This window comes from Empidonax traillii, unplaced genomic scaffold (assembly GCF_003031625.1).
Source record: "Empidonax traillii isolate 1590-97213 ecotype Southwest subspecies unplaced genomic scaffold, ASM303162v1 scaffold230:size732421, whole genome shotgun sequence".
Taxonomy (NCBI): domain Eukaryota; kingdom Metazoa; phylum Chordata; class Aves; order Passeriformes; family Tyrannidae; genus Empidonax; species Empidonax traillii.
Genome location: NW_020955423.1, coordinates 707,292 through 732,037, shown reverse-complemented (window position 1 = coordinate 732,037; position 24,746 = coordinate 707,292). Strand labels below are relative to the sequence as shown.

At 46.5% G+C, this 24,746-nt stretch overlaps 1 protein-coding gene across 1 annotated transcript in view; it reads right to left on the bottom strand.

Annotated features, from left to right (window-relative positions):
* Positions 1–2,437: 2,437 nt before the first annotated feature.
* CLMP (CXADR like membrane protein) overlaps positions 2,438–24,746 on the bottom strand; it is a 36,651-nt gene continuing 14,342 nt past the window's right edge. Inside the window, exons 2-7 of the mRNA XM_027888067.1 lie at positions 8,198–8,355; positions 7,348–7,549; positions 6,505–6,669; positions 6,000–6,122; positions 4,400–4,541; positions 2,438–2,926 (exon numbers count right to left, since the gene is read on the bottom strand). Coding sequence (XP_027743868.1) covers positions 2,632–2,926; positions 4,400–4,541; positions 6,000–6,122; positions 6,505–6,669; positions 7,348–7,549; positions 8,198–8,355 — 1,085 coding nt within the window. The 3' untranslated portion in view covers positions 2,438–2,631. The remainder of the gene's footprint in view (positions 2,927–4,399; positions 4,542–5,999; positions 6,123–6,504; positions 6,670–7,347; positions 7,550–8,197; positions 8,356–24,746) is intronic.

Genomic DNA, 24,746 nt, shown 5'->3' with positions numbered 1-24,746 from the left:
CACTGATGTGGGGGCTGGGAAGCACCTCAGTGTTTCAGATTTAGTTATTTTAAATCCTTGGGGTGCCCACGTTTCCCAAGCAGGAATACCTGGACAGCAGGTACCTGAACTGCTTCCCAGCAGGGCTTGGAACAGCCAGGAATGATCACACACTCCAGGCTTCAGCGATTCCTCCAACTGACCTTCACCAAAAGGCCCATAAACCTTTCAGCCCCTGCAGCCACACTGATGCCTCACTGGGCAAAGAGTGACTTCTCTGCTCCAGGAGGGTTGGGACACCAGGAGAAGGTTGCCACAGCTGATCTGTCCTGCAGCTAATTCCCAAAGGCCTCCAGAAACTCTACCAGGAGCAGGCTGGAGCATTCTCCGAGCCTCCAGGCTGCAGACAGAGGATCCTCCTCCCTAATAATTACAAGTCTGGCCTGTGACTCAAAGCCAACCCACAGCCCTCGGTTCCCAGGCTGGAACCAGCTGAGCTGTTGGAATTGTCACCCCAAGTTTGTGGTGAGGAGCTCCTGGTTGCACAGAAGAAGCCCCAAACTGCTTCAGCCATCCTATTCCTGCTCCTGGGGTTTCCCCAGCTCTGGGGTGGCTTCAGGGCTCAGGAAAAGAGCAACTGCAGAGGAATCACAGGCACTTACAGCTGCTGCTGCAAACAGCTGATCAGGAATGTGCTCCTGGAGCATCCAGGGCATCTCTCTGGGTAAATGAGAGAGTATCCAACACCAGGAGCTGCCCTGGAAGCAGCAGCTTCTCAAACACCTCCTACCTGTGACTCAGGATTGTCTTTTGTGCACAACATCAGCCAAGGGTTGACTTGGGTAGAGAAAGCAAGTGAAATTTTGGTACATCTGATGAAAATGGGTGGCTGCTCCTAGGAAAAGGAGTTCTCACACAGTACAGGGCAAGTTTGAAATCTATTTCCCATATGGAAGCAGCCCAAGCAGGGCTTGGCTTTGATCAGGTTGTTTAAGATCTCAAGTGAGTGTCATGGTTAGACAAGTTATAATTCTGGCTCTCAGTCAAAAAAAGAGATAAATTACAGTCCTGGAGTGAAAGAATTATAGGTCTGTGGTTCTTCTGTGTAGGTCCATCTTCTATAGACTCATCCCACAAATTGGAGAAAACCTTCCCTCCCCTCAAATGGAAAAAAAAAAAAAAGTCCACCCTCTTTTTCTTTTAAACAGAAAATCATCAGTCCAGAAATACAGGAATCTAAAACCTACAAGCTCAGTGTCTTGTGTGTAGCAGTGGGCAGAGCCAAGTCCTTCAGAGGAAAATATAAATGACAGAACCCTGCATCTGTCTCCCATCCTTTCCTATTGGCCTTCAACTTGAAGTGCAAGACTTTATATCCCTTGCAAACAATTATTCTGGCTAATAACAAAAAATACTTTTTACAATTCTTGCAGGTTTTTAAGAATCTTGCTAAAGGTTTAAGCCTCACCTATAGCACGTGGCCCAGCATTTGGTGTAGGAACGGGACAATGCACACCAATATCTCCTAGTGGAAGCATCATCGTGCTTGTTTACCTGTCCCAGGTGTGTTTTCCTCCTGTCCTTCAGTCTTACCTGGAGGTCACCTCAAGAGTGCTGTTGGTTCAGTCTTGGGAAGAGCTCTCCATAAGGCTCCTACAGCACAGCTCACCCCAAAACTGGGGAATTCACCACCTGCCAACGACAAACACCTTCCAAATGCTTCATCCAGGCTTTTTGGTAGATTGGTGGCCCTCCCCTCCTGAGGAACTGCCTCCCTCCTGGATTCAGGGCCCAGCTCTCATCTCACTAAGGCTCATTTGCCACAGACACCACTCCAGAGGGGCTCCTGTGGCTTTGCAGTGCTGGCCATGAAAGCAGAGCAGGCTCCAGGCCGTGTCTCTGGGTGCATCAGTAAGTTTATTCTGGCAATTAAAGCACCTCTGTTTTCTTGACATAAAAGGTCCTTTCTCTTTAATACAGCGTTCAGTTCAGACGCTTGCCTTAATACTGCATCTCCTGACCTTTTGGAGTGATCCTTTCATTTCCACTTCAGTTCCAGCCTCCAAAACCATTTCACTGGGAGACTGAATGCAGAAAATGTGAAGCACCTTCAGTCCCCTTTGAGGCTGGACACCAGCCTGCCCTCAAAATCTTCAGATGAGACCATGCATCTTTGAGAAAATTCTCCAAAGCCAGTACCAGAGACTTCTCCCTCCCCACAAAACCTCTCTCTGGTATATTATGCACTTCTATGTCTCTGTTGATCCCTTTTAAAAAATCCTGAGGTTTGGTTTCTTTTCACCTGCACAGCGCTTTTGCTGTTGCAGTTTATAAATGCTTGATGTTCCATTTCCAAAAAAAAAAACCCCAAAACAAAACCAAAAAGAGATAATTTAAAAAGAAGCTCCCTTTTCCCTCAAACGGTTCCCCTTTTCTCCTCAAACGTATCTTTCTTCAAGAAAAGAAAATCCTGGATCAGAACCTCAGTGCTGGAAGATGGACGAGAGTTTTAAGTGGGAGGGCTTCTTTGTGGTGTGAATAATCACAAGTGATTAAAATTAAGCTGACCAGGAAGATAATTAGCTAATCTAACGACTCCTACGTGGCTGGTGGTGTGTGAGGTGTTTCTGGGCAGCAGGAGCCTGCCGAGGGTCACACGGTCTGGAACGCCCGGCTCTGGGCAGGCACCATCACCAGCGTGGCTCCCATCTTCATCAGGTTGTTGTAGTCGACCTTCTTTGGCTCCATCTCCTTCCCTTCCCTCTCCCTCTGGCTGTACTGGGGAGGGGTGAGGTGGGGGGTGGCTTCCGTGGACAAAGTCCGCTGGCTGCGGGAGGCACTGTTGGCTGTGGACCTGGTGGAGGAGGAACCTGAGCGGGAACTCCTGGAGCCAGAGGAGGAGGAGCTGGGCTTGACCAGATGGGCCTTGGGTGCCTCTGCATCTTCTCTGCAACCGAACAGATGACAGGGGCTCAAGCACCACGAGAGAGAGAACGGAACCACTTACTCATTTCACCACTGCAATAAGCAGTTGCTCCCTGGAGCTGCAAATCACCAGCAAAATCTCTCCAAGAATGTGTTTTCTGTTGTCTGCTTTCTGTTATCTGCTTTCTGAATTATGTGCTCTGTAACTTGGTGGACTGAACCCCTACAATTGCCCTGCTGAGCTGTTGGTCAGACGGGTTTGGAATAAAATACACGCAAATACCAAGTGTCGCTGCGAACAGCTCAGATAGAACTGTCTGCTCTGTAATCCTGACTCATAATGAGAAATGGCCCGGGCAAGACTAGCTGAAACCAGTTCTTCCACTTAAAATAACCCGTGGGTAGGGAAAGAAGTGCAAGAACTGGGTCCTGAGAGAGAGAGAGGATGTAACAGTCAGGCGTGAAAAGGTGATACAAGAGGGTGAGGCTCCAACTGAAAATTCATGCAAGATGTGAAAGCAAACAGGAAAAAGGGAAGGAATCAGCAGAGACTGCTTTCAGGCTGGCAGCCTGAGTGTGAGGCAGAGGAATCAGCTGCTGAGGGGATTACAGAGATGCCGAGTGGTGCAGAGATGTCATATGAGGGCAGTCATACAAATAGACACAAAGATGGATCAAGGCACGGGGGTTGTTTCTTCCAGGGCGGGAGCAGCTAAAACTCTTTCCTGGAAATAGATCTTTCCAGTGCTTTCCTTCCTGAGGAGTTTAAGGCTGTGGGTTGGCTGGAGACCAATCTCTGCTTAGGGGAGTTAAGGGGCAGGCCTGGAACAGATGAGCTCGAAGGACATGTGTCAGCATTGCTGCTCCCCTCACACACAGCTCAGGGATTGCTCACCCCTGCTAAATCCAGAGCACAGTTGTTCAAAAGACTCAAGGAAGACCGAGAGAACCTGCCTGTCTTGGAGTATTCCCCAAAAAACCCACTGCAATTGAAAAGGAGAAATAGAAGAAGGAGAAGGAAGAAGGAGAAAGAAGGAGAAAGAGAAAGAAAAATAAAGAAGGAGAAGGAGAAAGAAAGAAAGAAAAAGAAAGAAAGAACTAAATCCCCCCAAACCATCTCAGAGCCACAATGGACAAGTGGGTTGGATTTATCAGCATAAAAGATTATGTTTTTTTATCAGCATAAAAGATTATGCAAATGCTTTAAAATGCTGAAATTGCAAATGTGAGAGAGAATAGTTTGTTGAGTTTTAGGCTGATTCGCCCTGGGGGTGTGGGGGGGGGAAGTTTAATCTGATTTTCTGGAAAGTCTTCACAGAGGTTCTCGCAAGTGAAGAAATTTGTCAGTGCTATTTCCCAGAGACTTTAAAAGCTATTTAGAACAAACTTTGGCAACACTTACCTCTACTTACAGCTACTTAAATCTACAGCGAAGAGATGTGTGAAACTGCAAGGAGGCAGTGTGGGAGGTGGGGGATTAAGTGAAAGGCGTTACCTGATTTCATTTGGTGCCTCCTCTTCCTCATATCTCTTCTTTTCATTCCTCCTTATCGTCAGCCTCACCACCAGGAGGAGGAGGGAGAGTCCCACCACCACCCCACACGCTGCCCCGGCGATCATGCCGATATTTTGGGCATCTGTTGTCCAGAAAACAGACGTGTTAGTCGATAAATTCTCGCTGGAGTTGCGCGGTCAGGTCCTAATCCCCACTACAATTTACAGCACCGGGTATAAATCTGAACAGAACGTGTCAGGTTGTTTATTTAGGTGTGTCCCCACACAGAAGTTGAACCAGTTTATCTCCAGGCATTGTTGCTGAAGCTGAGCTGAGAAAAGCGATCGGTGGGATCACAAGTGCTGTGGGTCAGAGGCACCGAAAGCACAGACATGAGAAACCGAGCAGATTCCTGGAGGCACAAGAGTGTTTGAACTGTGAATGTTTCCCCCTTGAGGATTTCCTTTTTCCCCCTACTTCAACTTACCCTGAAATGATTACAACCCCTTTTCCAGAAGGAATTATTTAATCTCGAGGGGAAAAAGCGACCCGAGCTGGGATAGAGGGGAAGAAAGAGGCAGAAAGAAAGAGCATCCCGTGCGTGGAATTTTTTTTTCCCCCAAAAAACAGAAAAGATGAGACATTTCCCAGCGATTACGGGCCCTTGGTTGATACTTTATGACAACTTCTGGTCGGTTTAGGCTGGGCTTGGCTGAAAGTTTGTTCCCTTAAGGCTCGTCCCTACGGAGGGTTTAGCAAACCCGAGTGAGGTTTTAAACCAATTCAGTTCAATTGGTATAAAAGCTGCCTGGACGCTTTTACTTCAGGTGCCTGAGGCAAACCGGTTTTCCTTGCTGCATGACCATATTCCAGTTATTTCAGGCTTGGCCGGGCAGAAAAGTTCCAAAGCTGTGGAATCTCCAAGAAGAGACCCAGCCATTAGCGGTCTTTCATCACAGCAGTTCCAGCTCCTGCTGATCTCCTTTCAGAGCTGCTAAACTCTGTTGTTTGCATTTTCAGGTGCTCAACTCCGCCCTTTTCCTGGCATGAATATGCAAAGGACACTCCACCCTTGATGGGTTTTATCAGGTAGGACATAGATTTTAACTTCTGATGCTCAGGACAGAATTTATTAAATCTGGATTAAAACCAAAATGTCCTCAGTGTTGCTTTTTATCCCCCACACACTCCTTGTCGCAATCAGCCTTTCCAGCTGTCTTTAGATAGTTTAGTGCCCCGAGTGCAACAGATAAATAATTTGGAATTGAATTGATGGAGTATCCACAGAGAGAGTGGCAGAAGTACCTCAAAAGCTGCAGACTCTGGAACCTTTAACTCACAGTTTCCCCCCCTCCCCCTTTTTATTTCATTAGTCATTTTGAAAATCAACATTTCTAACAGACATCTGAGCCCAAATGCTGGTTTTGTCACTTTAGGTTGTGGGGGTTTTATCACTGTAGATTATACAAGAGGGGAGTTTGCTGTGCAAACCCTAACTGCAAAAAATAAGTATAAATAAGAACTATTCAATGGGATTAAAGTATAAAAGGGCAGAGGTGTGGCCCCACGTGTGTGAACCCCGGTTTGTACCAGTACTTACGCTGCACTGTCACCTGCACAGCACAGCTCTCCTGCCCAGCCTCGTTGGTGGCCACACACTGGTACAACCCTGTGCTCATCTGCGTGAGGTTCTTCAGCAGGACTTGCCCAGGATTAGAAATGTCTGAAACAGGAGAAAACACCGCTGGGATTAATCAAACAGGCTAAAAAACCTTAACCGTGGGTAGGACGCAGCAGCACAAGTTGAACTTCTGAATCAAATCAGTGCCAGGGCAACCCAGAGGTCAATAAAACACTGAACAAACTCCTGGTGCTCGGGGTGGAGCACCCCACAAGGTGCAGCTGCAGCAGTGAGAGGAGCTGTGGGATCATCCCTGTCACTGCCCCTGGGGGATCCCATTTTTAGAGCAGGCCCGTGACTGTCCACACGCACGGCCACGCGGGCGTTATCCGGCTCTGCACGCTCCCAGAACTGCCCCAGCTCACTCACTGAGTCTGCAGTTGAGGAAATGCCCCTCTGGAATTGAGGAAATGCCTGGACTTACTGACTCTGGAGTTGGGCGGGAGGTGCTCCACTCTGTCCTCCTCATTGATGCGCTGCCAGCGGTAGGAGATGGGCACGGTGCCCGAGGCAGAGCGGCACTGCAGGGACAGCTCCTTCCCTTCCAGCATCTCCCCCTCCAGCCAGCACTTGGGCTTGGAAGGTTTCTCTAGGAGGAGCAGAAGACAGGTCATGCAAACACAGCAAACTCCTCTCTTTGGCAAGAGTTGCCTTCCTGGAATGCGTTAAGGAATCACACCAGTCGTGGTTTTTAACGGGCTTAAGCTGCAATTGTGTGCATAGGAGTGAGTTTATAATATTCTTTGGAGCTCTACCACCACATCCCTCTTCTAGGCACTACTTAGAGACCATCCTTTCCCTCCTCCTACTTCCCCATTTCTTCCTTCTCCCCACAGTGTCTGTCAGGACACGGCACTTCCTCCGCGGGATAACGGTGTACGTGGAAAAGCCAACCTGTGAGCTGACTTCAGGGAAAGGAAATGCTGATTATGGCAGCTTATTTGTCACCTCCACTGGCTTGGGATCAGGTTGGGGTCCTGGGACGTGAACTCACAGCCCACAGCAGGGGATCTGGACAGGGTGGTCAGCCCGATTTGGGTGATGAGATCATAGGGATAATTTGGAAAGACCAGTTCATATGATGCTGTGGGTAATCACTTACCTCAAACCTGATCTGTGGCCTGTCCTTTGCCAAAAAAAAAAAAAAAATGCAAAGGCAAATCTGGAGTTGGACAGGGAAAACTGACTGTGAGATGTCTCTGAATCTCTCTCCAGGAAGTGAGTTTAGAATTACTTTTTTTTTTTTTTAGCAATAAAGTGTCCTTACCTACCACCTTGAGGGTGATTCGAGCCCATTCATACTGCCCAGCGTTTTTAACCTTGCAGATGTACTTCCCTGCATCGCTGGACTGCAGGGAGATGATCTGCAAGGAGGCATCTCCAGCCAGGAAGTTGGATGTGAAGGAAACGCGGCCTTTCTGCTCCTCGTTCAGGTCATCATAGACACGGCCCCCGGAGTAGGTGATCACCTGAGGGGCACAGACAGGCATTGACAGCCAGTTGGGATTGTACTTTCACACAGAACAGCAAATAAAGCCTTTCCAGGAACTCCAGACCAAGGTTCTGCCTGGTTAAGTGGCTTGCCAAGGGTCGCACAGGAAGCCTGTGGCAGGGTGGAAAATTAAACCTGGATTTCTAGTCTGAGAATGGTATACATAAAGTGTATTTATGCTAAAGATTTGTGTTGGAGCGTTTATACAACTGTCAAAATAGACAGCAGCTCATGTCACAATATATCAAAGCAGTCTGTAGGCTTGGCTGAGCTAATTTAAGTTACTGCAGACCTCATTTTTTTATAAGTACTGAACTACTGTATTTTTTCCCTGAAACCAAGGATTCAAAAACCGGGCCTGCAAGATCCAAGGTCGTCTTGGAAGACGTGCAGGGCCGTTCTGATCTTTAAACATAATCAATCACCCGTGGGTAAAGGAAACGTGATTGTAACAGAACCCGTGTGGACATCAAATCACTTTTATCCACCACAAATCTCTCTTAAGAATCAGCTGTGTTTTCCAAAGGTCAGCAGAGTAACCTGCAGGGATCATCGCGGGGGTGTTGTTGAACCAGTGGCTGGTGGTGTCAGGGCATAAATGAGCCGATTTCCTGGGCAAACCTACCGCCTTCTGCACGGTTTCCGAGACGTGCAGCAGCCACTCGATGTCCAGGCTGCCCTGCTCCAGCAGGCCCAGGCGGTGGTGACAGGGCAGCGTCACGTTCTCCTCGGCCACCCTCTTGAACTCAGTCTGAGCCTCGCACACCCAAACGGAGCAGGAAGCTGGAAAAACAGATGCCAGAGGTCACCAGAGGTTCAGGGTATACAGCCCTGCCCTGGGTTTGGGTGGATTCCTCCTCACTGGCTTCCCAGCATCCAAGAAAACCCAGCAGAGCTTGGCTCCCTGGGCAGATTGCAGCTGATTAAAGGGGACATTTCTACACAAACAGGCATTTTCACACTGCTGTTGGAGCAGGAAGAGCAGATGGTTTCACACTGCAGAGCTGTCAATACTGAAGTCACACCCACAGCCTCAGTGCACTCCAAATTTCAGATAAACCCCTCAGTTTTGCCTTCACCTCTTGTGACCTTAATTTATAAGCAGTAATTCCACCCCAAAATCCTTCAGAGCCCATCACTTTATCCCTGTGTCAGTCTGACAAGGCTTGGAGTCTCTTGCCTGATGATGCTGAGATAATAGCACAGAGTATATAAATAAAATAAATACAAAAAGTAAAATAAAATAAAAAATATTTATAAATTATTTTTATAAAAAATATTTTAAAAATATTTATAACCCAAATATATAAATATATAAGCATATAAATAAATGAAAGTATTTTAGCACTGGAAATAAAAGACCAGCCTGGGAGGAAGAGGGTTAAACCTAAGAAAAAGAGTGGTACAAGTAGGACAGGGAAGTGTCTTTGAACAGCAACGTCAGGGAAAAAATATAAGTTGTCGAAACCCGTTTGTCAGGATTTTAAACAGAACGAAAAAGGGGAGGAAAGTGCCAAGTGGACCCACTAGAGGGAAGCAGAGCCCTTTAAATATCAGCCAAAAATCCCAAAACCTGTGCTAAGGCCTTAAAACCTGGCCCAGGAGAGATGATAGCCCACAGAAAAATAGCATGTTCGGCCAGCACTGTGTTAGTTCGAGTTGCTGCACTGCATCCATGCTAAAACTGAATAAAAATCAGGGATCAGTGCTTGGCTTTGCCCATCTCCAGCTTCTGAACGTGGACACGCCATGGTAAGCTCAAACTCACTTCAAACTGACCCAAAAGGTCAGAGGTGTGGAAAATTATGGGCATTTGGGGTCAGGGGTCTCTCCGGTCTGCTCTGACACCCAAATATTTTCCAGCCAAGTTCCCATGGGGATTTCTAGGGCACAAATGCCATCTGCCTTTTGGGTATGAATCCTCACGGGGCAGTTGGGTTGTTCTTCAGTTTTGCTGTTCAAGGCAAAATCCTAAAAACATGTTTTGTTTTGGGTTTTTTTGCCTGTGAAAAGCGAGATTAAATATTTTGCTTTTTGAGCCAAATGTTGTGAAACTGGGAGAGTTCACAGCCCTGGGAAGTCACATGTGTTGACTGAACACACAAGCCAGAGCAGGAGCATGAGAAGTTCCAGTTACACAGGCTGAATTTGTTCCTGTACTTGTATTTAAATAGTGGATCCTCAACCTTCCCTTTACCTTGAAGCGAAAGATAGAGAGAAAAATGACATCCAACACGACACTTGCTCAGCTCTGTTCCTTTAGGAGCAACTGAGAAAATTCCTTTTGGAATTTAGAAAATTTAGAACTTCGCTTTTAGAAAATTCCTTCCTCTCCTGCTCCCATTCTCAGACCCGACCATCCCTCAGCTCCTAATTTATACTTCCCAAAACACTTTGTAAAAAGGTATCATCTCCTACGTGCACCTTTATAGAACACCTGGAATTGTAAGAAGAGGTGGAGCCTTGCAAAGGATTTAATCTCTCCTCCCTCCCCCCGCCCCTGCACTGATCCCGGCGTGAATTGATGACAGTGAAAGCTCCTTTTCAGCCACATTAGCTGCTTTCTTTAAAGGGAAAAGTAATCCCGTTCATCACTGGATTCGCTGCTCTCAGAGCTCCATCTGCCAAATACAATTACACGTCGTGCCCGGGACGGGCCCTGCTCTCCCCTCAGCTCCCTCTGCTGCCCTCATTAACGCCGGCCCTCGTTAGATGGTGGTCGATAACCTTAATTTAACCACACAATGGGGACCGTTCGCATCACATTTGCAGCGTTGTCGCAGCCCCGTGCCGGGGGGTTTGTGCAACACCGCATGGTAAAATTGGACTTTACGTTGAAAGTCTTGATTAGCGTTAAAAAAAATCACCGTTTGAGGGGGTGTAAGAAATGCCATTTTCAGTCCTTTCTAGCTTGGAGACACAGTGGTTTTAGGAGAGCCCACGGTCTCGTACTGCTCCCAGCAAGCATCCGTGGATGTGAGGAAGAGCCTTGTGCCTCTAAACTCATCCATTTAGAATGGGAGTTATCAGGGAAATAGTGACTACAGATTTCTAAAGCCTCCCCCTTTTCTTTTTTCTTTTTTTTTTTTCCTAAAAGTATCTGCAATCAGAATGTATTGGAGCCGTTTCATCACTGAACCAATAACCAGACTCATACACTCTGCATACTCTTCTACAGTATTATTTTTGAAAGTCTTATTAAAAACCCCCTGACTTGCCTCTTTAATTCTTATTAGTGCTGTAACAATGCCCACAAGCTCCCAAAGGAGTTTAAATTTTGCAGGTGTTCTAAACAAGACACTTTATTCTCTTCCCAGGCATCTAGAACTGTCCAGAATTAAAAGAAAGCTCAAAACGGCTTCATAAAAGTACCCAAAGAGGTGCCAGTTGCAGAAATTACCCACGAAAAATCCACGGAGAGCTCAAGGTGAACAATCCTGATGTTTTTCACGGTTTGGGGAGGGTCTCGCTGTAACAAGCAATGATGAAATGGAAATTTAACTTTAGACACATGCTGGAATTTCTCTTCTATACCTCGAAAAGAAAAAGTGGCTAGAAACATATTCTAGGTTATTAAAAGTGGTTTCTTATTCAAAGAAGAATAAATGCAGTCTGAAGCTGTGTCTGTGTAGACGAGACCTCGCAAGAACAGGTCGAAGAAATTTGGATGCTTTTAACTCAATCTCCCTCCTCCCCAGTTTAAATTTTATTTAAATGGTTACTAGAGGAGGGTGCCTGCTCAGGCACAGCCCCTTCCAGCAGCACTGGCCGGGACACAGGTGGATGGCAGAGGAATTTGCCCCTGAGAGTCCCCTTTCCGTGCTGGATGGTGCCCAAGGGGCTCCAAAGCCTTTCCTGAGGAAGCTCCACAGCCACGCGAGGGCAGAGCCCGCCCGGAGCCTGACTCGGGGCTGGCTGGGGCTCGCAGGAGATGAGACAACAATGGATGATGTTCCCAGAAATGCCACATGTTAAATGCAGGCTCCGCGGTTCTTACCCCACCCCCCAAAAAAACCACCCTCTTCCCCTTCCTGTGGGCAGCTCTTTGTGCTGCGAGCAGCAATTTGGGAAGCGATTCCTCCAGCTTGACTCAGCCCCCTGTCCCACCACTCGGGAGGGAGGTGGGATTGTTTCCCCTGCTTGTTCCGGCTGCAGCATTTTGGAAGACTAAAGAAAATAAATAAATAAAGAAAGAAAGAGCCTCGTGTGCAGCGCCAGGCTTGGTGCCACGCCACGGGAGAGCATGTTCAGTATTTTAGGGGGGAGACTTCGCCTTGTTTGACTGTTCCCTCTATTGTTCAGAGCACGACGACTCACCGACACCCCGCAGACAAGGACAAAAGCCCTCTCACCCCTCACCGCTGCTCAAATCCCCAAGGAACACGGAGCAACAAAGATTTTAAACAAGCCCAAAGGCAGCACAGGCAGTGCCCACACAGGTTTGCCTTGGGGGAGGACACAGAAAAGGGGATTTCAGCCCTCTCAGACCCTTCTGCCTCACACGCACAGCAGATTTTGAAGTGAAATAAATAATAAATAAATAAATAAATAAATAAATAAATAAATAAATAAATAAAAGACGTGGGCAACAGCCTGCATCTCTCTCGTGGAAAGATGTCAGCCCGAAAGTATTTCCCAGAACTCGTTTCAACATTTTGCAAGGACTACTGATTTCAGAACTGTATTTTGAGGGAGTTTGAATTTCAGCAGAGTCAGCCCTTTGAAAGGGATGTGGAGGGAAGGGGCTGTGTCCTGTACAATACTGAGTAAACTGGGACTGTGTATTTGGCCTTATCACAAATGATCACCATCCAAAGTAGTGATTTCATGCCCGAATCCAGGCCCTGCTCACACTTACTCTAGTATACATGAAGATCACTTTATTTCCATGCCCATCCAACAACAAGTACATGTCTGTACACAAACACACCAGCATCAAATATACATTAACAGACAAGCAGAATGAAAGTGGAAATAACTGTTTTGCTGACATTTTTATCTGTAGGCAAATTCACATCCTAAAAGCTGAAGAGCTTCCAGATTTAAATCTTTCATCAGGTTCAGAAGGTTTGGATTAGGCAGCAGTGCCAAAAATAGATTAGACTTTTTAAAAAAAGTAATAAATTGTGCTGTGTGACTTAACTGCTGGAATTAGGAGGAACAGCCTGGGCAAGATTCAGAGAATCAAGATACAAGAAATGCATAATCATCCTTTGTAAACTCAGCCCAAACCATACCTACGTTTGGGGTATGAATATCCAAAACGGGTCTTGGAAAGTTTCAGCCACTCCAGCGAATTTTATTCTTCGGCTACACTTTTACTCCAATTTATCTTGGCTTTTTATCAAGGATGACATTTGCAGCAGGCTATTCCAAGACACTGATGTCCGAGGAGGAGTAGAAATAAAACCTGCAATTTTGCTGCAACTTGAGACGTCCTGTCCTAGCACCAGGCAGAGGGAAGAGACTCAGGAAGAGACTCAAATCTTCCCTCCACCAGCAAAAGCAGGAATTCCAGTGGTATCCACACACACAGTTTATACACTGTCTGAACAATTTCCATTCCACCTGAGATAGGTGCTCTGTCTGCTTTTGTTCATTAATATCAGAATGTTTCCCTGGTGAGAGTGTGACAGGAACAGTGAATAACCACTGATGTCAAGGCTCATCACATCCCCTCTGAAACAAGAACAGTCCCCTACAGACAAGTTCTCAAGTGCAACCAATAGTTCTGTGCTCTGATTTATTTAGAGGCTTTGCTGGGATACTCTTAAAAGTCATTTCCACATCTGTCATTCCACTGTCTGAAAATGGGAGCCTTCTGAGAAGAAGGTTTTGGCCCTGTTGTCCTCTGAATGACACGTTCTGAAAATCCAGGACACCTCAGAGCATCCAACAGTCCCGTGTTGTAGCCGGTCTCAGCCAGACCTGCAGGCTAAACTCATTTAAGGTGCTCATTTAAGTACCTCATTTTAGTAAAAATAATTCAAATCAGCTAGAACTCCCTACTTAAAGCTTAAATTAGCCCAGGGAGAATAAATATCCACAGAACTACACCAGAGTGTTCTTTAGCTGAATAATCCTGCACTTTTGCCCCAGTGTTTTGGGCTAAAATCAAAGCATCTGAAAACAGAAGAGGCCTAAATTATGTCTACACAGAAATAACATCGTGGAGAATTAAAAACAAAAAGCCCAGGACAGCCTACCATGTTGCAGCTCTGAACCACCCCTTCATTCCAGGAATTTAAGACATTTCACATCTGTTAGAAGTTCAGTCCTGCTAGAGCCTTGGAGGAAATGATTTACTAAGTTTCCTTAGGAAGAAGCAAAAGCCTCCCCCCTCCCCAGCGCTAATGAGCAAAACCTGAGCATTTTGCAATAAGCAAATTTGGAATTTTCCATGCCTGAGTAGGAGGCTGACAAGGACTTTTATGGCCAAAGAGTTCCATCCCGAGGAAAACTCTGAGAGCTGCCTGCGTGACTTGGGAGTTCAATCAGCTCAGCGCTAAAGACACCCCAGACTGGTTTGACAGTCAAGTATTTAAGGCTCAGTGGGCCTTAAAATCAAACTTTATTGAGAAGCCAAGCATCTTCCCCTCTCTTAGTACTGTTCTGTAGTGACAGACACGGGCACATCAGAGCTTTGATCTCCCCTTGGATTCTTCCCTCTTCCCCCAGTTTCTGCTGTGGAGAAAGGACAGAGAATATGTTGGTTTATTCCAGACTCAAGAAGGTCGGCACCCCACTCATCCTCAGACCACACAGCCCTAATAGTTACCCTGACAGCATCTGGGGCCAAAATAAACATGAAATGGTGTCCCCCTCCAGACAGCTCTTCTGCATTCTTTGCACAAGTGGGGGCGGGCCAAGTCTCCTAAGGATAATTACCCTGTGCTCTGGGACATCTGCTTTCTGTATTCCTTGGCTGGCAGACACTCAGGGGCCAAGGGTCACCTTCTCCCGAGAGCCCCAGTGCTCCCAGTGCCCAAGCCCTGGCCCCAGAGCGTGCTGCCTGCAGCCTGCTCCCCTTTGATGGCAGGAATTTCCTTGGGAAGCAAAAGCATCCCAAATACGAAAAAAAAAAAAAAAAAGTGAGATAAGAGTCAGCTCCCCCCAGAACGGGGCTGGCTGTGGTGGAACAGAGAGGTCAGCCCAGCCCCAGCCCAATCCACACAGCCCTGCAGAGGCTCTGTAAGTGGAACCACATGTGCTCGAGGAGCCTGTTCAAACAGAAATAAAGTCCTGCATGTGGCAGAGTTTCCAAGTGGTGACGTGAGGAGTTTGGAATTGAAACTGCAGAGGAGTGAGGAAGGCCCGAGGAGAACACACGAAGCAAAGACTCTGATTTTTAGAGGTTTGCAACAACTAAGCAGCAGTGCAGGAGGGGGCTGGAATTTGGCTGGTGATACACGGGTCCTGTCAACAGAAAATCGTCAGCAGTTGCCCACCAATCCTTCCCTGGACGGTCTTGGAGGACCCAGGGAAGTGATTTGAGGAATAATTGGTGCCAGCACAGTGTCAGTGCACACAATGTGTGTGTGTGTGTGCTACTGATGTCTAAATGAGATGGTCCAGCCAGGGCAAGTCTGGGTCTCACAGATGCCCCCAGCAGCAAGGATGCAAATTCCCAGAGGATAATCCACAAAGGAATCCCCTGAATTCAAGACAGATGAAAGACTGATCCTGCAGCACCCAGAAACCACATGCAACTAAGGATCTTACCTATACATTCATACAGCCAAGAGGTAGAACTCTATCCCTGCAAATACCAACAGAAAGTTTGCCTTCAGCACCAATCCACACAATGGAATCCAAAGTCTATGGAAACTTGGGAATACTGGGGGAAAACCCATTCAAGCATTCTGTTAGCTGAGGGCCTTCCCAGGCAGCTCTGGGTGTGCTGTGGCTTTCCTTTTCCTCATTGCACTTTAAAAACCAAGTGCATGTAGGAGACTGTGGGTTTACATCCCTGGAGACCTGAGAACAGAAAAAAAAGGCACCAGAACTGCATCTTCCAATTGAACGGTTCACGGAGTGCTTGGGCAGGGGAATGTGTGAAATCCCTTTGCCTTTAGCCCAGGCAGTTTTTATCAGTAAAATGGTCCAGGTGTTTTCTGTTTATACAGCAACACAGCTCAGCCAAGCCTTTCAGAAATGCAGCTGCTGAGTTCAAGCTGGGAGGACGAGATGTGTGCAGAGACCTTGTCAGTGCAGATCTCAGATTCCTTGAGGGATGAAGCACCTATGGCTGCCTGATATTCCCTTTCTCTCAAAGCCCTGTCTGTGAGATAAGATAAATACAGTACTTCATGCACCTTAAAGCTTTGTGTTGAGGAAAAGCAAGAAAGCTGCAGATTCCATCCCTAAACATCAGGAATTTTCACTGCTTTTTGCCCGGTTTCAAGTGAGGCTTGAAAAGTGTGAGGAGGAATGTGGTTTCAATAATAATTTCTAGGATGTCTTTTGTCTGAGAAATGAGGCCTCTGTCTCCCAGGGAGCCTATTGTTGCTGTCAGTTCAGGGACACACAAGTGAAGGCACACAGAAATGAAGTTATCTGCCCAAGGCAGACACCAAGCAGAATCCAGAATACAAACCAAAAGAGACAGCAACAAAACTGTTTTCAAAATAGTATTTGTCCATCAGATCTTCCCTCACCCATTTTGAAATCCAAGGAGTGGGTTGCATCAGCTGAGGTAACTCTGAAAATTGGGGAGAGAAGAAGAGACTTGAGAGATTGATAGAGATTGCCAATAAAACCAATTTTACTGAGGATTCCATCTCCTTTTTTATATCCCTTAGCCAAGTGTAAGATGTTAACCAGCAAGCCCTGAACTAATTGTGCTTTTCTGCTACTTTTTGTCGTGGAAATCCAGCTCATTTTAAACTTGCCAAAAAAGGTATCAGGAAACCCAGGGTATTGACAGGTGAACTTCATCCCTTCCTGCAGCTGCCTCTCAGATCTCATTTCCAGCAATGTCTGACGTAGTTTTAAGGTACAGCCTCCAGTCCCTGCTCAGCACATCCCTGTTACCTCCACGAGATGTTCAGTTGTGGGCTCCTAATTGCACATAACAGGGTATGACATCTCACTTATCCACGACAAGCCCCACTAATATGATACAAAATGAATGCCTAATGTATTAGCACTCTGTCACTTTTCATATCCACTCAGCCTCAAAGCCTGGGCCACAGCCTGCCCTGAGGCAGGAGATGAACAGCAGCAGCTCCTCCCCATCACCCCCAGAAGTCTTGTGAATGAGACATTCAACTTAAACACTTCAGAGATGAAGCCGAGGTTGAGTCTCCGAGCTCTGAGCACGGGACCAGGAAGAGCAGCAGCTCAAAACTCTGGGAAGAGTTGTTGTCACAGGCACTGTCAATCCAGCTCTTTATTTCTCACCAGTGCTAATGTAGTTTGGATCAATTACTCCTTATTTGCTGACTTCAGGGGTAAGAAAACTGAAGACACACATTCTCCTAATCCTCATCTTTCACTGGCTTCGCTGTGAATGGGATGGAACTGAAAAAGGGGATCAAGTTCTTAATTATCTTATCACTGTGGTTCAGTTCCCTCCCTGTGTCTCCCCTGGTGTTTGGCATATCCCTGTACCAGCTGCAAGCAGACTCTGAGACCATTTGCATCTTTTCCCTCACTTTTTCCACAGTTACCAGGAGTTTTGGCATCTGGACACGACACTGAGGTCTCAGACGAGTGGAGGCGGAGCCCTAAGTCCCACTTTCTGAATCAGAGCTGCAAATGGGGCAAGTGGGATTTGCTGAGGAATGCAAACCCCTCTGCAAACACTGGGAGAGACGCCCAACTGCATTTTAGGAAGCAGCTCACTGCAGTTCTCCACGCTGTGTGTGAGTTCACACTGCACTGAACAGCCTGATGGTGCATTTGGAGAGGCCCTGTGCTCCAAACCATCCCCAGACTCTTCCCAGAAATATTTCCAAGCCGAGGAAAAGCCTGAGCACTGCGCTCCTGAGAACTTGCACTGGCTTTAGAGAGACAAGCACAATTTGGCAAGCTTTGGAGGGACAGCTTTCCAGAGGGGAGCACAGCTGCTGCTGCAAGGGACCCTGAAAGCCAGGAAAGCACTGAAAAATCAGGCAGGGGAAACAGGGAAATGCTCTTTAACACAAAGTATAACAGATTCTGCTTGTCTATATATGTTTTTATTTTCAGTGGCTGTCAGCAGCAGCTGAAGCTCAGGTGTCCTCATGCCCTGAGACAAGGCAGAGGCAACCAGTGTGAGGAGGATCCTGCTCCCCCAGGATTGCAGGGTGTGAGCTAAGGGCCAAATTCCAGCTTCTGGATCCCTTCCACTTGACAACACCCTACAAACCTAAAAAGGGCATGACTATGCAATAAACTTGTTTAACTGCAGCACTGCTGCAGCCTAAGAAACAGCCTAAGAAAATGAACAAATATTAATTTTTTTTTTCTCCTTCTGTGAAAGCTCTGGAACATTTAAAAACATCAGGAAAAGCATGTTTATTGATTTTTCAACTTATTTAACTAGAAACCTCTGTTTCTTCTTCAGTCTCAGTGTAGATTTATCAAAGCCCTGATCTTTAAAAGTCCAAAGAATGAATTAAATTACCATGTAGGATGCTTGGAAAAGGCAGAAGGACTAAACCAGAAAGCAGCACCATTTCACTTCCAACAGAAACATGTTCAAAATACGACTTTTCAAACCCAGTTTTAACAGGCTTTCAAACACGTAGGCGGAAAGACCAAAACAAAGCTTCCGAATTCCTTGACTTAAATAAATAAATATTTACCCCGAACCTTAAATAAATAAATATTTACCCCGAGATAAAGAAACCCTGCTAAACTGTAGAGGGATGCTATTCCAGGGTCAGACAGCTCCGAATCTACCGAAGCTGAGCCTCACAAAGTAGTTTTCAGTGGTCATATCCATGTGCCTCTGCAGTGGGAATGAGGCTGGGAGGGAAGCAGATGTTCCTGTGCCCACCATGGGCTGCACTGCCAGCAGCTGAAATGCATGTTACATCCATTTTGCATGTTTGCAAATACCAAGGGTCCTGCAAAGCAACCCAGGAGCTGTAAGAGCCCAGGGCCATTGCTGGGGGGGGGGACACCCTCAGTGAGAAGATGCAGCATCACTCTTGCCAAATATTCCTGTGACCTTTGCTCAAAAGAGCAACCCAGCTCCCTGGCACACATCCCTCCCCGGAGAGAGGGGTGCCCCCAGGGAGGCTGCAGAGGCAGAGCCCTTTTTGAGAGCAGAGGTTGGGTATCAGCCTTCTGAAGGCAAAAAAAAAAAAAAACAAGAAAAAAAAGCCCTGTCTGAGAGCTACAGAGCCCTGGTGAGCAAGCCCAGGGTTTCCAGGATGCTGAAACAGAGAGGGCTTTGGAAGGAGGGGGGAGGAGGAGGGTAAAAATGGGATTCAGGCAATGGCTGAACCAATCTGCTAATTGGACGTGAAAAGGTCAGGCATCTGATCAGGAAACACACTGGAAAGGTCAGGTGGAGTATAGGGAACTGAGCCTGGGAGGAATGGAGCACTCATGGCCAGCTCCACCACTGGGGCTCCGTTTCCACCCTCCTCTTCAGGTCTGACCAGCTCGAAAGCATCGCTGAACTTCTCCCTATTCACTCCTTGTTCAGGCTGAGGTCCCCACCACAAGCTGGCCAGTGGATTTCCTGACCACCAAGAAGTGTTTTTATCAGCAGCCCTGACTTAGCAGAAAGCTGATGTTGAATAAATGCTGGGAACCATGGAGAAAAAAATTAGGAATAGTGTAGTGAAGGATAGTCTGTCTTGTGAAAAACTACTTTAGATTTTGTTGTGATTGTAATATAAGCTCTCAGAGCCACTTTTAAAACTGCTGTTGAGGACAACAAAATGAGTGTAGTACCTGCCATAAACTCCTGATATCTCGGTTTTACCTGAAGTGCTTTAGAACCACAGAATAGAAGAGGTCAGAAGGAAACTCCCAAGAAAATCCACTCCAATCCCCTGCTCCAAGCAGAACTCAGCCCCCTAATCATTCTTATGGCCCTCAGCTGGACTCATCCCAGTATATTTATCTCACTGGGGACCCCAGAGAGGGCACAGTAACTCCTGGGAGGACAGCTCAAGGTAGAAGAGGACCTCCAGCCCTGCTGCACACGTCAGGTTTCCTGGACAAGCTGCAGCTTCTCTGCTCCTCACTCCTGTCCTTTCCAATTTGTGTAAGAAAACCTGCATGCCTGGGGGATGCATATGTAGAGCTTACAGAGGGAACAGGGAAATGATGAAGGAGTCAGAGCCAGACTCCTCAGAGGTGCAAAGCTGGATGAGAGACGAGTCCTAAAACGGGTTATTGTGGTTTTTATTCATGATGGGAACAGTCAATCCCACTCAGCATATTCTGGGATTGGGGCTCATAGCTTATGGGATCAGCATCCTTGGAACTATTGAAAACTCAGCTCCTGAGCAGCCTGATATGAACTGACCCTGCTTTGAGCCCTCCAGAAATCCCTTTTTATTTATATCCTTCTACGACAAGCTCCGAGTTTTACTCCCTGTTGTGATCCTGGAAATGAACACAACCCCAGGTTTCCAGGCTTTACCCTCTCAGCCAAACCTTTCCTGCAAGGAATTTGAATTCTCCCAGTTTAGTGTTCCAATGGGTTTAATTTTCTGTTCAAAAATTCCCTGGGTTCTCGAGCCCAGAACTGCCACAAAAAGCCACCAAAAATCTTTGGCTACTCTCTGCAGCACCCATGGGTTTTTGCTGGCTTGACTTCTCCAGGAAAAGCCATTTTCTGTAATAGGAGCTGACACAGCTTCTCCCCCCCACCTTAAAAAAAGGCATTTGCAGTGAGAACAAAGACCAGATAAATCCACTGAGCACTCTGCTCCCTCTCTCTGCCTCCCCAAGCTGCTGCTCACCCTCACCCCCTTCACCTTCCCCAGCTGCAGGTCCTGAGCACCTCTGCAAATCCAGGAATTTGGGACGCTCCAGCCTGTTATTTCTCAGGGACTCGGATATCAGAGAAACAGAAAAGTGCAAAGAAAATTAAATCGTGCGTTCAATAAAGGGTCACTTATTTACTTATTTAAACCTTCCAGATTTCATCCACTGGCAGTTAATTAACTTTTTTTTCTTCCATAAGCAAAGACTTCTTTAACATGACCTTGTGCACAACGAACAAGACAAAAAATTCCAACTTCCCTGTGCTAAAATCTCCAAGTTCTCCTCATAGCTCTTTGCTGAAGCTCCCAATTAAACTGTTTTCAGTTTGCAAAGTTAAAAAAAAAAACAAAAACAAAAAACAAAACCAGGTATTGAAAGCACAATTTGCCCATGGAACACCAGGGACACAGCGAGGCTGACCAAGGTCCGAAGGAATCAGTGGCAGAGTCAGGAATAAGATTTATAATTCATAATTCCACCAAAATCAGAGTGAGCACAGGAAACCTTTCACCTGCAGAAGGCAGGAGTTCTCAGTGCCCCTCACCATAAGCTTAACTGAGCTAAACTTAAAGCACAGTCTTTGTGTTTCTTGAAAAAAACCTGAGTGATATGGAGTGTCATGCAAGGGACCACTCAGTGCCAAGAGGAGACCATGGAAAAAAGGCCATGTGCCCACACTGTGCTGACTTCCAGAGACTGGAACTCTACACAAAATAGAAAAAAAATCAATTTATTCCTTGTTTCCAAATAGGACAGAAAGTGAAGCCAGCCCAGAGCTCGGGCTGTGAGGAGGTAACTGGCTTCGTGCCCGATACATTCATTTTTCGGAGGCCCCTCCAGCTCCACATGGCTAAAAAAGGAAGTTGGAAAACTGTTGTGCTGGAAAGCGAGGAGTGCTGCATCTCTCCTGCCGTCTGCCTGGAGGGAGCAGCTCTAGGTGAGCTCTGGGCACCCAGAGGAAGAGCAAAAACTGCTGGGGGGGTTGGGATTTCACCCAAATTTTGCTCCAAGAAGCAAGCGCGGAAATAACGACCAGCCCTTCCCGACACTCTCCGTGCCCCTGGCTGGGAAATACAGGTGTCAGGTTCTCCCACAACCCCCTCCCCAGCTCTGAGGAACTCCAGGCTCTGGGGAAAAATACTCCAGTTTCTTTTCCACTCCGTGTGCTGGTGCCACGTGAGAGCAGAACTGGCAGCTGATGGCGTTTCCTCACGAAACCTGGCACGAGTTGTTACAAAAAAAACTAAATATTTTCCCATTATTACTAAAAATGGCAACGAAAAGTATCCCTATTTACACTGCAAGGGCCAGGGTTTGGGGTTTTTAAATTTTTTTCCAAGTTTTTTTTCTGCCTGGAACTGCCACAGCAAAGGGAACAAAAGCTCCACACCAGCTCCGCTCCAACATCCCTTTCAGCATCTTCTGGTGCTGATTAGGAGACCAGTGTGACCAGTTCTGTGCCAGCTTTGAATATCTGATATTTTAATATGGTGGGGAGAATAAAACAGCGATTTCACCCCATTCTAAGCGGTGAATTCCAAGAAAACCCCCTCCTCTTTCCCGAACCAACCACCCCTCCCTCCAGGATTTCTCCGTGCAGGAGGTTTTGGGATCAGGCAGTTACATAAGTGCAGCAGGAACTGAGGGGGGAGAATGAATGTCAAAGCCTGCTGGAACAGGGACCCGGGAGCCTTGTGGATTCGGTCTCCAACATCCATCAAACGTGATTAATTTTAATGTCACAACATTTTAATGTCAATTACTTTTAATGTCACGGCTTCCTATTTACTGGTGCAGCCGCGTTTTGGAGCTGATGAAGAGATTTCCCCCCAAAGAACTTTTAAGATCAAATAAATAAACAATTCAGAATAACTGTAGCAAACAAGCCCCAGCCCAGTGCCTCCCTGCTTTTGGAAGGCTCTTGATGAGGGGGAATCTATTCCCAAAGCCAAGAATTGAGAAATAGAGCATCTGAGGTTTACAAATTACTACTTAGAAAAATTCTCTTCTACTCCTTTTTTTTTTTTTTTTCTAACTACACAATTTTGCTAATTGAAGATGCCTGGTAGACACGTGGCTTGATATTATTCACACAGGGCTAAGCCCTTAAACAAGGATATGTTTTGTTTAGATGCTGCACAGTGAATGACAAAGACAACATGATCTGAAAATTTGTGTACAAAAAGAGACAACAGCAAGTTGAGACTGATGAAGAAACTTGAGAACTTAAAATCTGAGGGGGAAAAAACCCCAGACAGCCAAAGATTTTTTTTTGCAAAGCAAAATGTTCAAAAGGATGTTTCAAACTCATTCAAGTGCTGCCTGTTTAAAAGCCTGTGCTTTGAGTTCAGCTCCTCTGGTTTCATATTTTTATGAACTTTTGTTTGTTAAGTGTTATTTTAAATAGCTGGAGAGGCTGACAAAGCCTCAAAGCCCATGAGGTTTCTCGAAAGAACAAAAGCAGCCTTGTGGGTATCTTTAGAACAAATTATAAGACTGAGGATAAGTCAGACCTCTATTCTAATGTGAAACTTAGATGGACACCAAAAGATATTTGAACAGACAGGCTAACTAAAGAAAACAAACAGGAAATTAAGTCAGACACCTTCATGGTCTTTTTTAGTCTAAGAACTGACTTGTTCCACTCACTGAAATACTTTTGTGTGCCCAACTGCTGCACCTTTGCCTCAAAAATGCAGATTTTAAGCCTATAACGATTCAGTGGGAACTTCTAAGTGCACAGTCACCAATTCAAGTCTCACCCAACAATAAAAGTGTAAAAATGAAATGCACCATTTATGAATAAATTTTCCAAAGCAGAACAGATGAGATTTGGTTGAGTTTCAGTACAGCTTTCAGTGCAGAGCTCACAGAACATCAGCGTGATGTTTGCAGTTTGACAGCTGGCAATTCTATCAGCATCTTTTCCTGAGAAACAGCCCTTCTTGCTCCACTGATAGACTGGTTCAGTGACAAATTAAATTGCCTGATAATTCTTTGAAACTTGTTTTCTATCTTGCATTTCTCAAGGAACGGCAACCAGTTCCTAAAGACCCATATATTTACATTATTAGCTAACTGCTCTCAGAGGGCTCTGCAAAGACAGCAGGGACTGATCCTGGGCTTCATCCAGGCAGGGGGAGGTTTAGCACCGAGGAATTTCCTTGACTCCATGAGTTTTAATTCAGGGAATCCATCCCAGCACCCTTCCCTGGGTGACAGACCCAGAGCATCTATCACATCCCTGTGTCTGTTCACCTGCACGCATTGGTGCTCGTCTAAAAATATTAACATAAAAGGCAAGCAGGTAAAACACGAGGTGCCAGACAGCACATCCTGACAGAGCTCTGTGTGCCTGACAGGGGGCACAGCCTGGAGTCACCTCCCAGCCTCCCACAGCTCCCATTCCCTGAGCTAAACCCAGCTCAGCTGCCTCGGTTCAGCTGAAACCAGCCCTGTGCCCAGGCTCTGCTGCAGGGACCTTTCCCCTGACCCAGACTAAGCAAAGCCTCTCCAGGCACAAGCTCCCAAACAAAGCTCCACATTCTAATTATTTACTCATCTCTTCCATCCTGAACCAGCCAGAGACAAAGAGCGTGGCTGGGGGGGCTGCAGGGACATCTGCAAGGCCAGCTCTTCACCCGAGGCTACACGGCACCCCCTCCACAAAGCCAAAGCTCAAATCCCTCAACAGGTTCCCCTGCCTATTTTTATGTGAACTCCTGCATCAGCCTGATAAATCTTGTCTTCTCTGTGACAGCCAGCTCATCAGATCCACTGCAGTTCAGATTTATAAACTCAGCCAGCGTCCATGCTTTTTATTCCCACTCAGCTGGTGGCCACAGAACGTGTTTTCCCATCAAATCTCAGGAAACTCGAGTTCCCTGCCCTAGTTTGGTTCCCTTTTCTCCCCATGGCAAGCTGGGTACAGCCCATCAAGGCTGTGGGTGTGCTAATTAGCACCCACATCTTTTCCTGAAGCACACAGCACTCAAAATCCATGGGAAGACAGGCTTGGATTACTCTGGGTTTGTGACAGATCAGTACCAGCAAAATCTGACACGCTGTTCTTCCCCACAACCTGAGAACAGCAGAAGCAAAACTTGACTTTGCAGTCTTTTAAACAGGCTTCCACCTTTCCCTTTGGAAAGGTCTAGTCCCACAGGCAGTTTCCAAAACTGGCCTCCTCAGTGGCTACTCACGCTCAGGGAAAAGATGTGATGATAAATATCCAGTGC